This window comes from Cyprinus carpio, chromosome B6 (genome assembly GCF_018340385.1).
Source record: "Cyprinus carpio isolate SPL01 chromosome B6, ASM1834038v1, whole genome shotgun sequence".
NCBI lineage: Eukaryota > Metazoa > Chordata > Actinopteri > Cypriniformes > Cyprinidae > Cyprinus > Cyprinus carpio.
In genome coordinates, this window is record NC_056602.1 from 23,393,162 (window position 1) to 23,408,499 (window position 15,338).

The 15,338-nt window shown below is 36.9% G+C and overlaps 1 protein-coding gene across 2 annotated transcripts in view; it reads right to left on the reverse strand.

Annotated features, from left to right (window-relative positions):
- The window catches only part of pdzrn3b (PDZ domain containing RING finger 3b), an 87,340-nt gene that overhangs the window by 3,124 nt on the left and 68,878 nt on the right, over nucleotides 1-15,338 (reverse strand). For both annotated transcript variants that reach the window (XM_042726364.1, XM_042726365.1), the window contains 6 exons: nucleotides 3,912-4,165; nucleotides 2,898-2,985; nucleotides 980-1,078; nucleotides 779-841; nucleotides 593-694; nucleotides 382-498 (listed from right to left, as the gene is read on the reverse strand). In XM_042726364.1, coding sequence (XP_042582298.1) covers nucleotides 382-498; nucleotides 593-694; nucleotides 779-841; nucleotides 980-1,078; nucleotides 2,898-2,985; nucleotides 3,912-4,165 — 723 coding nt within the window. The remainder of the gene's footprint in view (nucleotides 1-381; nucleotides 499-592; nucleotides 695-778; nucleotides 842-979; nucleotides 1,079-2,897; nucleotides 2,986-3,911; nucleotides 4,166-15,338) is intronic.

Genomic DNA, 15,338 nt, shown 5'->3' on the forward strand with positions numbered 1-15,338 from the left:
TCAGTACCGTCTAGGATGAATCTGAACACATTAGCATTTATATTACAAATTCAGAGCAGCCATTTGAGATCTGATCACCTCCAAATTGGTTCAATTAGATGTCAAGAAGCATTGGAACCTGTTTACACATGTACATTGCACGGTCCACTTCAAATCTTATCACCTGAAATGTATGTTAATACCAGGTGCAAATGGGACCTCAACACGTCATGCTTTCTTTTAAACTAAAGTCCCACCTTGACTGCTTTACCTCCTGCTCAGTGACGGACACAGAAATTATGATTGATGTGTAGGATGTCAAGTCATGACAGGCTGAGCTATGACTGACTGATATGCCTCCTGACCGACTCCACGAGTGACTTTCTGATGGATTTGCTGTACCTGCTGGAGCATGCTTGCTGTGAACTGCATAGCCTGATGGTGTTGTTGCTCTAACATATCCATGTGAAGGTCATCCAGGTAGTCGTTTCTGTCATCATCCATCCAGCCTTCATCCAGCTAAAACAACCAGAGAAAAAAGGAGAAAGTTATCAGCTGTCCTTCAAAGCTGGTGAACAAGATGAACGGTGTGATTGTGGCTTGGGTCTCTCACCTGTATCTCTGGTCGAGCCAATAGCAGGCACACATTTGGGTGTTCTTCACTGGTTAAAAGAGCCACTGCTTCCTCACGGTTCTGAATCTCAATGCCATTGATCTGAGATGTGGAATAGGGATTTGTTTAGAAAAATGCCTTAATGTGACATAATAAGACAAATGACATCATTGATATGCAGCAAACCTGGATGATTCGATCTCCCTCTCGAATTCGTCCATCTTTTGCAGCGATGCTGTTTGGATCAATCTGCACAATGAGGAAAATTGGTGACCAACAATAAACACAATAAATCTAAATGGCTTGTAATTTATAACTGAAACCACAATGGTTTTAATGAACATACCTCGGACATTAGCATGCACAAAAATTTATGATACAACTCACCTCAGTGACATAGATCCCAGTCTCATCTTCATCATCGGTCCTGTAGCACACAGTTAACCCCAGTTTATCTTGGATATTAGTTCTGTATAATTCCACTTCCTGAAAGAAGAATGTGATATTTTAATGCACAGCACTGACTATAAGTCATTTGTAAGTCTACTTGCTGAACAGTGCAAACACAGCAACTTAATCATAACAATGTACACAATCTGTTGTCTTGATCTACATGTTTGAATAATTTGCCCAGATTATAGTGCTGCGACAGAGCAACATGCTGTCACAAACATGCACACGAGTCAAGTCTCATTCAGTCTTGTGTCAACACCTGTAATCTACAAGATACATATGGAGATCACAGCTCTCACGGGGCTGATATCACAGCAGCCCTGAACAAAGCTGTTATTGAGCAATCAAAAAGTTTACTGCAAAAACCTGGCATAATCTAACCAACCAACAAATGCTCTGCCATCAGTCTTAGTCAATGTAAACAGGCGAATCTCATGAATACATATTCGGGTAAAGAAATACTTAATATTACACATACAGTATACTACTTAAAATTTGAGGGTCCGTTTAAACAGTAATATTGTAAAATAATTACAATTTAAAAATAACTGTTTTCTATTTTAATCTACGTTTACAATTTTTAAATATAGTTTATTCCTGTGATAGCAAATCTGTATTTTCAGCAAACTTAAGTCTTCAGTATCACATCAGAAATCATTCTTTAATGCTGATTTGGTGCTCAAGTAACATTTCTTATTTAGTTGATATTTTTTTTTTGTGAAAACTGTGATACTTTTTTATTTTAATCAGCATGAATTCAAGGCATTACAACAAATACTACATGATCAAATAATATATTTTTGCCATTTTTTCACATGACAGTACTAAGAATTGAGATGATGTTTTGTATTGTGGTACAATACAATCGTTGGTGGAAATGTGCTTAATTGTGACAAAAATTAAGTCAAAATGTATAACATCTAAATGACCCTAAACATAAACATCAATTGTTTTTAATACAGTTGAAAAAAATATGCTTATAATTTCCTTTGTTTTTGGGGTGAAATATATTGGTAACATTCTTGACAGTTTTCATGAGATTGACCCAAGCAGTAATTGTCCATAATAAATGTCTCAGATCTTGATCCTTTCTTTGAGCGTGAATTTTCTTATGACCATAGTGAGGAAGTATTTGATAAGCTGGTTAGTTCCTTACATAATATGATTACGACATGTCTGCCAGCACTGCACTATGGAAGGAAAACACTGCATATTAGTGCATTTCTACCTCACAGCATCTAAAACTCTCTTTCCTTTGTCCTTGAAGTGCAAAGGAGAGCATTAATCAAGGTAAACAAGGCAGGAGGGTGTTGGAGTTGTTGGGCATTCAGACTGGCCCCATCCTGGTCATTGATCTCTGTCTGCAGGGCCCCCACTGCAGCACCTGGAGGCCCGCTGGGGCCAATGAGAGGTCGTTGAGAGTGCTGCGTGCAGAGCATCTGCTGCTATAAGTCTCTGAACTTCATCTCTTTATGGACTCACTCGTGACCCCTCATGACTCACAGCCCACCACTATCATTACAGCGCAATCTGTCTATGCTTATTGTACACTTAGATCAATCACGCCAGTTGTTAGTCTAATTCCAACCTATCCAGTTATCTCTTTTCACCTATATAAGTCAATGACAGAAATAAATAATGATATCCCCATCTCGCATCTGTTCTAGGGAACACGGCTAAAAAGGCTACTTTATATCAGTACAGCTGACTGCTTCAGTGCCTGCGTGAGGTTATGGATGGTGTGGTTGGTCAATTCACCAATAGATCAGTGGAGACAGTTTGCATCAGGCCTGGCGTCAGCATGTCTTAATTCACGTTTCAGGAATGATGGAAGACATCTGTGTGGCATTACCTCATATTCCAGCTCTTCTCTTTCTATCTCATGCTGCATGCCCTCTAGGAAATCATTGGGGTCGAAGTATTCATGAGCAGGAGAGTGTCTAGAAAACATAAAAACAAAACCATATCATACCATAAAGAACAAAATTATAGAGGAACTGTGCATTACAAATGACCCCTGTATTCAAGCTTTAGAGGACTGATTAATTAATACATTCTATGAAATATGACCAGTTTGGCTGAACTTGTGTCTCAGAGATTTTACTCTTATAATCGCTAAAATATGTGCTTTTCTCATTGATGACAGAATAATTATATGATAAACGACAGGAAATTTAATTAAAAATATTTTAAATTATTATTATTATTAATAGTAATAAATTGAAATAATCTTCAGATAAAAATAAAATTATATATAATAAAATAGCGATTTCAGAGCTGTAACTATCAATTTTATAAATTTATATGACTCCCATTTTTATAAAATATATGTGACCATTTTTTATTCTTGAACAGAGCAAGTCAGAAAATATTTAATAACTCTTTCATAAAGTATAAGACTTAAGGTAAAAACAAGCATCTGCAGGAATTACAGTAGCTATTAGAAACCTTAAAATTAAGGTTTCTAATAGCTACTGTAATTCCTGCAGATGCTTGTTTTTACCTTAAGTCTTATACTTGTGTTTTGAAAATAATTAAATTCTTCTCTCTTGGTTACTAAGTTCCTGTCAGTAACGTGTGAAAGACAAACCCTGAGGAAACATGAAGTGAGATGTGAGAGGACAGATATTGTGCGAGGGGAAAATGCAAATCCAAATAAATGAAAGCAACTTAATTTCATCTTGTGCCTTGGGCCAAAACATTGTTAGTCTTACAAGTATATTAAAGTTCAGATGGTCTGGTAGAGCAACTTTTGAAATATGTGCAATTTTTGCACATTGCTAGAATGTGTTTTTACAGGTTAGGTGTCAATCATAACTGAAATCTGTAATATGCATTGTGATTGGTCCAGGGAGCTGTCACTCACCCCTCTGGCAGCAGGTACTGCTCAAGCACATCCACAGGCGGGGAGGACGTAGGCAGCTTGCTGAGGGCCATGATATGCTGGAAGGTGATGTCCGTCTGGGTGCTGATGTCCACTACCTGTGCTTCCCCACTTGGGCCCATAGGTTTGGGCCTGGGAGCCCGGCGTAGCACCTGGACCATAATAGGCTCTTTAGCCGTACGGAAGGCCTCCACAGCCTGGTCATGCGTTGCCTTTGACAAGTCCTTTCCATTGACCTGTTGAAACACACAAACATAACAAAACACTAACATTAAAAATGGTATTAGCATTAATGCATGAGGAGTTTTTCAAATAACTGAGCAGACAAAAACAACTCCACTGTAAACGGTAAAGCTGCACCGAGATGACAAATCCACTGAAATTGAAAACCAAGGGCGCAAAGCATTAAAAACGACCATTACAACTGAACAAAGCATCTGTACCTCCTATCGCTGCTTTCGGGGGTCAAAGCTACACTCTGCAAAACAACAACATAAATTAGAAAGCGCTCTTGTTAATTAATCAGGGTCATTAAACAAACTGAACTGGGGAGTTGTATTTAGCTAAGTAATTTGAAGACGAGGGCCTCCCTGGAAGATGATGTGGGCGCTGTACATGAGGAAATGAATGTGAGCTTCAGGGCCGAAGCATGACACACCAATCAAGAGCAGTGCTCAGCTGATGAGGGCTGAACGAAATGAGAAAGAAGGGGTTCAAAGCAATCTTTGAGTGCAGAGAACCAAGGCCAGATGGGGTCTGAGCTGCATGCATAAAGAAAATTTTTAAACCGGATTTGTACAGTACTCAAACTGCGTTTATAAATTTAGAATTGCTGCTACACTTACAAAAACATAATATGGAGGTAACAATGATGCTAATAAATAAATAGTAACACTATAACTGAAAAAAAAAAAAAACCTTTCTTAAAAATATTGTCAAACAATGTCCAAATAATTTTTATTGCTGGTGTAAAATTATTTGTAAAAAAAAAAAAAAAAAAAAAATCACTACAAAGGTTCTGGTTAGGCTGATGTCAAACTAAAGCCAACAGCTAACACACTTTCATTAGAATGCAAAAGCATGGCCGTTTCTGTTAGCGTGTCTGCTAACAGGGTGTTTGACCTTGGGTGAACTGTCTCTCTTATCTCCGAGCTTATAGAGCTTTCCCCATGTGCTCGTCTCAACAAACAAAGCATTCCCCATTTGTTCATTTTTGATTTCTAGACGAGAGACAGCTTTGATAGGATCTGTGCTCAAGGCATTCACATCCACTTATGCAAACCTGCTCGTACACACACACAGGCTTACCGTAGTAAGGGTGTGATGAAATTCAATGAAAAAACACAAGAAATTGGGTGATGCAACCCTTGAGAACACACAAACTCCTTATTAGTGCACACAAAGTGAATACATCCAAATGCATGCACACATATTTTTACATACAAATACACATTTTCTGAGCAGCATTGGTGGTTTTCTTGAGTTAACGGGCATATTTTTTACGTCAAACATTTCCACACCTTTATCACAGAATTGAACCTCTCACACAGCTTTTAGAAATGTATCCACTGAAATCCTCTGAGCATTCTATATTTTCTTTATAAATAAATAAATAAATCACTTGTGAGAAATATATATAAAGAGTCTAATTCACAAGCTGCTGGATCCCATTCTCGGATTTCCAAACAGGCAGGATCAGAGCACTTCAGCTCTGAAGAGAGAATATGTTAAATAATAACCAAGAGGATTAAAACTAATCCCAGCCTGAGGGATAATTGGAACATCCAATATGAATCCAAATTCTGTAACTTTCAAACTGAAACAAAGATTCACCATCTCTAATAATAGAACACTGTGGAAGCCTTTTAGAGAATGTTTGCCAAATTGATGTTCAATTGCAGTTTAATGGTACAGTAATGGTATAAGATGTTAAAACCATGGTAAATTCATTTTATAGGTAGTATGGTCTTGAATATTTATATATCAGGGTATTTATGTGATGATAATATGACACTACCACAATTAATTTAAGGGATACTCCACCCCAAAATGAAATTTTTTTCATTAATCACTTACCCCCATGTCGTTCCAAACCCGTAAAAGCTTTGTTAGTCTTCGGAACACAATTTAATATATTTTGGATGAAAACCGGGAGGCTTGTGACTGTCCCATAGACTGCCAAGTAAAATACACTGTCAAGTCCAGAAAAATATCAAAAGCATCGTCGACCGTAACGTTATCAACAGACGATAAAACTCAACAAAATGAAAAAAAACAAAATACTCTATAAACTGACAAAAAACTACGTATGCTCTTCTGTGTCACAACGAGAATACTTTTTGTACAAGAAGAAAACAAAAATAACGACTTTATTTAACAAGCCATCTCCTCTGTGTCTCTCCACATCACAGAAGTCCCATTAAATAAAGTCGGTGTCACGGCTGACACACAATAGCGTACGCAGTTTGCATTCAGCAGGTGTTTTCCAAAATGGCACTACGGTGATGTGGAGAGACACAGAGGAGATGGCTTGTTAAATAAAGTCGTTATTTTTGTTTTCTTCTCGTACAAAAAGTGTTCTCGTTGTGTGTTCTGAAGACTAACAAAGCTTTTACGGGTTTGGAACGACATGGGGGCAAGTGATTAATGACAAAATTTTCATTTTGGGGTGGAGTATCCCTTTAAATTTTTTGACCAAGGTATATTTCAAAGTACCAGAGTATTACAATCGGAAATAATGGTTCATGTCCAAAACAACATGGTAGCAGTACTATTTTTACTACACGTCCATGGAACTTCAATAATATCATGGTGTTACCATGTGCAAAAAAACACATCCTTACAAAATAATACTGTGACAGCGTCAAGGTATTTACATGGTACTCAAAAGTCCTTGTATAGATGGTAGAGTGATATAATATTAAATAAACAAATAAATCTGTATATAATTTAATACAGAACAAAAGTTAATTTGTTAAATCATGGTATTTACACTCAGATGTCCTCCAGATAATCACGGCATTGCCATGGCAAATGTCCAAAACCGTGGTACTCTGGAGGTGCTGTTTATAAAACCACAGCATTACAACAATATATGTATAAAAACATGAAATACCAAAGTATTTTTTTTTGTTGCCATAACTTTAGATAAGTTCTTTTTCTTTTCTTTATTTGTACCTTTACTTCCTTGTATTAAATTCTGTGTAGATTTTAATTCCCTCTCTCTTTCTGTCAGCTAGGTCAATAACACAGTCATTCCTTTCTGTGTGTCTGTCTGGTTCTCAGTAGGACTTAAGTGCATAGGAATCCCTCTCCTCCTCATAGCCCATGACCCCGAGACAAAGCCTCAACCCTGGAAACGTTTTGCCTCACTGCCTCTACAGCAAGGAGGGTGGGGGGACGCAGGACCCCCATTCACACAGCTCACCTCTGACACATCTCTCTGAGGAGTACACACAGCAGAACGGTGCAAACTGAGCCTCTTCACCCTCTGTTTAACACAGAGCTGCTGGACACATGTTGTTCAATGAACAGAGACAATATTCAAATACACAATATGAAATATCAATTCTAAAACAGAAATCTCACACTAAAGGTCTAGTCACATTTACCGCTGTTTGGCTAAATCCAGTCATTTCAATAGGAATCCACCCCATGTGAGAATTAAAATAAGTGTTTATTTACCTTTAATATATATATACAAATATACAGTAATGTTACACACACACACACACACACATATATACATATATATATAAACAACATATATAATATATAATTTGTCCTTTATTTATTGTGACTTGTAAAGCTGAATTTTCAGCAGCCTTTACTCCAATCTTCAGTGTCACATGATCCTTCAAAAATCATTCCAATGTGCTGATTTGGTGCCCAAGAAACATTTCTTATTATTATCAATGTGGAAAACAGTTCTGCTTAATATTTTTGTGGTAACTGTGACACATGAAAACATAGCCTCGCTCTTAATCTAGATCTGGGTCTAGGTTTATGGCCTTAAACAAGTCTGCCATCTATTTCCAGTGTACTTAATGTGATATTTACCTCAATCAAAAGTTAGAATATGCTATCTTGATAACATTACAGATAATTTGCAAGAACTTTATGGCTCTGAAGGACTTAATGTCATTACTCCAACTCTGGTTTGTATCAGAATTATCAGAAGTCAAAGTAAAATCTGCCTGTTAATCCTTTCTGATGTGAGATGGATTGGACCTTTTTCACACCACTTGTCAATATCAATAAACTCAATAAAATGTCAGAATTAAATATGCTTTGGGAGACACAACTCAACACAACAATAGAAATATCAGATGAGAAGCTTGTGTTTTTCTCCAACTTTCCCATTATCTATTGTCTGTCTTTAGTTAGGCACATATTTTATTCTCCGAACATTATGAGTTTAAGAAGAAAAAAAAAAAAAAAACATGCATCTTTCAAACTTGACAGATGAAGTTTAAGCTTAAGGCTTTATTCCCAGAATCCCTCAAAGAACATTCTCACTATGTGTGAGTCCCGTCTAGAGATTTAATTCCTCTTTTCTTCCAAACATAAATGGGTGCAATTTGGCAGGGATGGATAATGTCTTTCGATGTGTATGTATGTGTATTATTTCATTCAGAAGCAGGAAACCTCCTTACAGTTCTGGCTGACTTGAAACACAGAAACCTTTATACGCTGCGGCATGCCGTCTCAGTGAGGATTAAGCAGCAAACAGAGGGAAACTAATGCCTCTGATAAGCATGGACGCCTGCTAAAAGACGCCGCTGTTTACTTGCACTTAATCCTGTTTAAGCATGAGACCTTCTGTTATCCACAGAGGATCAGTAGTGGGAGGCTAAATCACTTCCTTCAAGCTTCCTGACTGTGTCCTTGCTTTCCTCCTATTAATGAGTTTCATTCACTTTCTGTTTGAAGAAAGTACAGTTTCCCACACTCCACCACATAAAAAGATGCATTTTTTTTTTTATCTTACTAGCAGCTTTTGAGGTTATAACCAGGCCCAAACAAGTACAGTGCTCACAGAACTCTGTAGAGTTACACAGAATTTCAGCCATATTTCGGTTATTTTAACTTTAATATGCTTGCAGAAGTATTCAAATTCTCACTAAAATCATTGCAAAAAATTAGCAGATTCTATCTGGGCCTGGTCCTAAGATAGTCTGGTAAACATGAGGTGAAATCCTAAGGAAAAATACAGTAAAAGGAATAAAAATGTTAAATTTTTAGCATCCAGAGTATGTGCGAATGAAAAGTAGTGAGAACTTAAAAATGTATCTGTCAGGCTCTCTGTGGCACCTGCATGGATCCTCTTTCAAGTACATTATTGTTAAAGAGGACACCTGTTAATAGTTAGTTATTGCCTCTAAAAAACACTTTTACAGTTGTTTTGTTTTCTCTTAATTTGTTAATTTGTGCTCATCTAAGATTCAACAGAGTTAAAAAAACTAAACATATATTTGACAAATTATGACATGCCATATAAAAATCCATCTGGGCAAAGACAGCTACCACTGGAAATGCTGACGATGCTGTCATCACACACTTGCACAAAAAGCCTTTCGCACCCATGCATTTTTAAAACAGTTCTTTAAGACACAACAGCTCAGTATTTTTAAAGTGAGCTGCACAGCAAGTGGTATTTAACCACTATAAGAGGGTTCATTCTGAATATAAATGAGATATAACAGGCCCATCATCAGCATTCAATATCAGCCAACTGCTCCAGCCTAGTGAGTTCAAACTTCTCTGTTAGCATGTTTTATTCATGACTCTGCATGGACACCAGGGAAGATGTCACCATTCACCCCCCCAACATGCATACACTCGACTTTATGCTGTTCAATTGTGTCTTATCACATTCTAAAGAATAACAAGTCTCTGGAGTGGAAAAGTCTCTGATGGAAATGCTAATAATGGTTTAGCTTCTCAGAAATGGGTCTATTAATATAAATGATTCATAATCAAGTCATTGCTTTGGTTTGAATGGATAAAGGCTGGCATGCTTCGCTTTTTACTATTTCCTTGTATGTAATTATAAAACGGACAGAAAAAGCAGTTGACCCCTATCATTAGACAGAACAAATGGCAGACGTTATATCACAAGTGAAAAACAAAGACAGTTGGGACACTTAATCTGGTCTTATTTCATTTTAATTGTGGAGAATCTGATGCATCTGTGCAAATAAAGCTGTCCATAAAATCACGCAGGCACACCTGTTTGTCTGCCCAAGACTTATGGAGGCTAATGACAAAACAATGCAATCTATTCATATTCTCCACTGAGAATATGAACATGGATACTTTTCTATGGACTTGGATATTTTTGCTGCAAATGGACACTATGCTTCTTCATGCTCAATATGTTTTGTCTAAACCTTAACAGGTTAAGTCTATCTCTAAGCAGCTTAAACATTTCATGTCTTTACTTTGTTATGAAAAATCAATGTTGTGTCTACAGAAATGTCAATGACATGTCAATATTGACATGTTATGTCTGCATTTCTTCTGCCCATTTGTCTCATTCCATCTGTAACATGTGGCTTTGTGTATGGCTTGGTCATGTTCTGTGCTTTGTCTGCCCATCAGTGGCAGTGGAGAAGATCCCGAATGGCTGCCGGCCACCTGCTACAGCGTGAAGCAGCTGTGGAGGCGCTGTGGGGAGGACCTGTCCCTCCCTGATTAAGCTAACTAGACTGCACTCAGTCGATATCCCAACAGTTACGTGCAAACCATTTGCTTTTTGCTTCCCATCATGTAAAGACTAATTAGGAGAAGAGGGAGATAGTGAAAAGGATTGTGAGTGTGGAAGCAGTTTGGAAAAGGCGATGCAACTAATTGACACTGAAATATAAAAAAAATATTTGCAGCAAATCTGAAAATGACATACTATCAAAATTAAAATTAAAAATAAAAATAAAATTAAAAAAAATTATAAAAATAAATACTAATAAATAATATAATTGAAAAAAAATATAAAAAAAAAAAAAAAAAAAAAATACATACATATACACACACATATATATATATATATATACATATATATATTATATATATATATATATAATACATAATACATATATATATATATATAATATATATATATATATATATATATATATACATATAATATATATATATATATATATAATATATACACACACACACACACACACACACACACACATATATATATATATATATATATATACACATTTTATTTCTGCAAACATTTTGAAGAATATGAAAAGGCTGCCAACGTTTGAATCTACTAGCAAAAAATGCATTACACTAGCACTCATCCAGCACAAACCTAATCTGAGTCCGAGCTTCAACAGCCGGACTGTTTTGATACTCTAATTAAAATGAAGGTCTTACATGAGGTGCAGACAGGCGCCATGGCCATTACAGGCCACTTCTAGCAAGATTAAGAGCCACGGAGCTGTCAAACACAGTCTCCACCAGTCGACCAACATGGGCCCATCAGGGACAAAAGAGACTAGATCTCCACATGGTGCATACCTTTCCTGCTTTGAAGCACAGAGTTCAGCACAGTTAGAGAGAGATCAAGTTTACTCGGGGACAGCGAGGCATGTTCGCTGCGTCCTCTCTCCATTCTAATTATCTTAACTAAAGGGGAAAATGACCTCCTCTCGACCTGTAGCTTTACAGAGACTAATTCTCTGTTCCTGTGAGCAGTTTTGTTAAATGGGGTTGCTACATTGAAATCAATAGGCCAGCTGAACCGCTGTTTTTAAACAGAGGATTTTGGCAAATGTGGCCAGAATGCATTACAAAAGCACAGTGGAGGCTATGCAGCTCTTCCACGATGAATGCTTGACACTAAAAAAAAAAATGAAAATGAATAACTACCATTCAAACATTTGGGGTTGGTCAGTATTTTTTTGCATTTTATGCTGACCAAGACTACCTTTAATTGATCAAAAGTAATAATATTTTACTATTACAGTACTAATATTCTGATTTGGTCTTATGACCAATGTTTCTTCTTCATGCATAATATTTTTGTGAAAACTGTGATCCTTTTTTTTTCTAGATTCTTTGATGTCTAGAAAGTTCAAAAAAAATTTTTTTGAATTAGAGCATTATAAACATCTTCGCTGTCACTTTTGATCAATTTATTGTGTCCTTGCTGAATAAAAGGTTTAATTTCCTTCCAAAAAAAAAGCCAGAACATGGAGAAACATAAAATAATACAAAGGCCAAAACAATGACAATAAAAATACAGCAACCACTGCCACCTGAGTCACAAATAAATGACTCTGATGAAATTATTCTTTTGAATGAATCATTTTGAATTCACATTATCAGTTCAAATCATTTTGTGACCTTCTCACTGAATCTATTACCTTTCTGTTAGGAGTTTTGTAATAATAAATGGCATTTTAATTCAAAAGTTGGGCTGCAAATTGATTCACATATATCCACTGTGAAAAGTCACATGTAGCTAGCCAAATGTTGATAAAAATATAAAGATATTAATCATATCAATTAAGGTAGTCCTATCATATCAAAAGTTGAATAGCATGATTAAATGCACTAATATCATATTCTACTCTAGAGTTATAAGCATTATGTCCTGCAGCACATGGGCCTATGAAAACATTTTTTTTTGTACCGCATGAATCTCTCTAGGTGAGTTTATGTGAGGAGGAGGCATCCCTCTGTATCTCAGCCTCTGGGGAGCTCTAAAAGAGAGAGAGAGAGAGGGACAGGAAGACAAAGAGAGGGGGCAGAAGTAGTGCCAGACACCCTAATGAAGAGGATCTGTGTGTATTATCCAAGGAAAGGCCCGGTCGGAAGCCTGATCCCCTGTATATGCCATCCAACAAACCATATGCATTCTGACAGACCTCTAGATCTTCCCAACAATGCATCACTCTCAGTTTTAAATCCCCAAGAGCAATATCAATCCATTGCAATAACGCAATTCCATATTGCAATTGCAACACGTGTGTTTAAGCACATGCTTTAAAGAGGTCAGCAGATTCCAGCTGGACACATGGGTAAGCGGGCGCCTGGGAAAAGATGAGCCAACAGATCACTTTCACACTTCAAACGAGTCTTTCACTCTATTCATTAAAGCCCTGCGACATCCTGCCGCCACTCACAGGCCTTAATTGTGAGTGACCCCGACGCCAGCCAAAAGCACTCTGAACATTACCCCACGAAACAACAACCCCCTCTGCCGCATACTTCTCCAGGCACCTACTGTCTGTGTGAGCCGGACCGATCGGACATCACAAAGACTCCATTATCTGTCTGTGGTATCTAAATCTGCGCTATACATGAACAAAATACTTTTCCATTAGGACTGATGATTTTATAATACTACAGTATCTACTAATACACAGACATAATATATCATATATAACATAACATATAAGAATATGAACATATAAATGTATATGCATGTAAATATTTTCAAAATATATACTGTATGTGTGTGTATTTATACTATCTATCTATCTATCTATCTATCTATCTCTCTATATATATATATAGTATATTCATAAGAAATGAAGTGTTCTAAGCACATTCTAAGCTGGTGTTTTCAGCAGGGATAACTTTTCTCTTCTGAAACTGCTCTGTTTGAAACTTGTTTTATCAGTAAAAGTCAACTGCTCATGTCTAATTTTGGCAATGTCACATTGTCTCATTCAGCACAGATGAATGGTGTCTCTCTTTGATGTATTACCCCACACAAAAATGGTACAAACAGCTGCATCATCTGCAATCCCCAATGAAAAGGTAATTTCAAAGCTTCTCGAATGACATATGAATATCACGCGAGGTATGATGAATGCCATTTGATGTTAAACTTGGATGAGATCTTTGTCTGCCAAATCATTTCTTAGGAATGCAATGACCCAGCTTCGAGTAACTGCCGAAATAAGCGCGCTGTTAGAGAAACCTGCAAGGTTCCCTTCACTAACAGCCTGCCAATCAAAAGTAATTGACAGAAGCATGACAGATGCTGTTGGACTGAGCAGTGGGTTGGATAAAGAGCTCATATGATGGGCCAATATGTCTTTGTGTCTTTTCTTGTTTCATTCAGGTTTTTTTTTTTTTTTTTTTCCCAAAAGGGATTGATTTGAAAAGGCTTATGTTTCCTTTGAAGCCCAACATTGGCTGTTGGGTTGTTAACAAACAGAGACCATTTACTGTTGTAGTGCACACACAAATACACAGATATATAGAAGGGAGAAAAAGCTTTTAGTCCCGCTTTCACACAGTCTGTACGATCAAAGCAGAGTGTTTCACAATAGCGACTGCACTGTCATCAACAGCTAATGCAGAGAAACAGCCGCTATGGAATATAGTGAAAGGAGAAGAAGAAGTGGCCACTCATTAGGTTTACTGAAAGCACCCTCACACACCATACAACATGAAGTATGCATTCCATGAGGAAGTGCTAACAATGTTGTCGTACAATCTTTCCAGATGCATTCATACCAAGAAATAGTGATTCCTTTTTACCGGGAATTGAATAAATTAGCATCTTTTAGTTTGGGTAAGCTTTTCAAATCAACAAAAAGACCCAACCCTGGAACAATTAACAGATAATTTATGTTAACAACTGTCGATATCTGTGATAATGTGTTTATATGCACATTTGCATAAATATACTACAAGTATGTTTCTGTCCATGTTCTCAGAGGCCCCCTACTGGCTTTCATCTACAGCCTCCCAGCGATATTGTGTCAGACAGACATCCTAAAGCCGTAAGCATCAGGATCACAAAACCCACAGGAAATTAAATCAGAGCTGACAACAATGTCTGACAAAAGAGCTGACGATACACACTGCTCACAAGGACATGGTTCATATAGTACATACTGCATGACATGGCAACAGAAAATGCCTGTTAAACAGTGAAATAAATATATCAAAACACATTAATATAAAATACTAATTATATATAAATGCATAAATACAACATATACATACACAAACATGTAGACAGATTTCTTTTTAAAGGTATAAAAACTGCAATTTTTACAATGTTGCATGTAATAAAACTCCAAATGCATTAATTATGAATATCAAAATAGGGGTTTCCCTCTCAGTAATTCACTTTCTACAAACCACCAGCCATGCCAAATTCATGGTTAGCTATAAACACACAACAATGACAATGAACCTCAGAAGGGAAAAGTTAGCTGTTGAAATGAGAGAAGAGGGACTGAGATCTGTCCACACATCAACCCTGTAAAATCAACGTTCATAAACTGTCTGTCACACACAATATAAGCTACCCCAACATCAAGACTACAGACCAGAGTATTTGGAGACCACAATGCCACAATATCACTCTCCTAAATTAGCATTCTGTCTGAAATCACTTTCATAAATATGATACACAACAGCTTT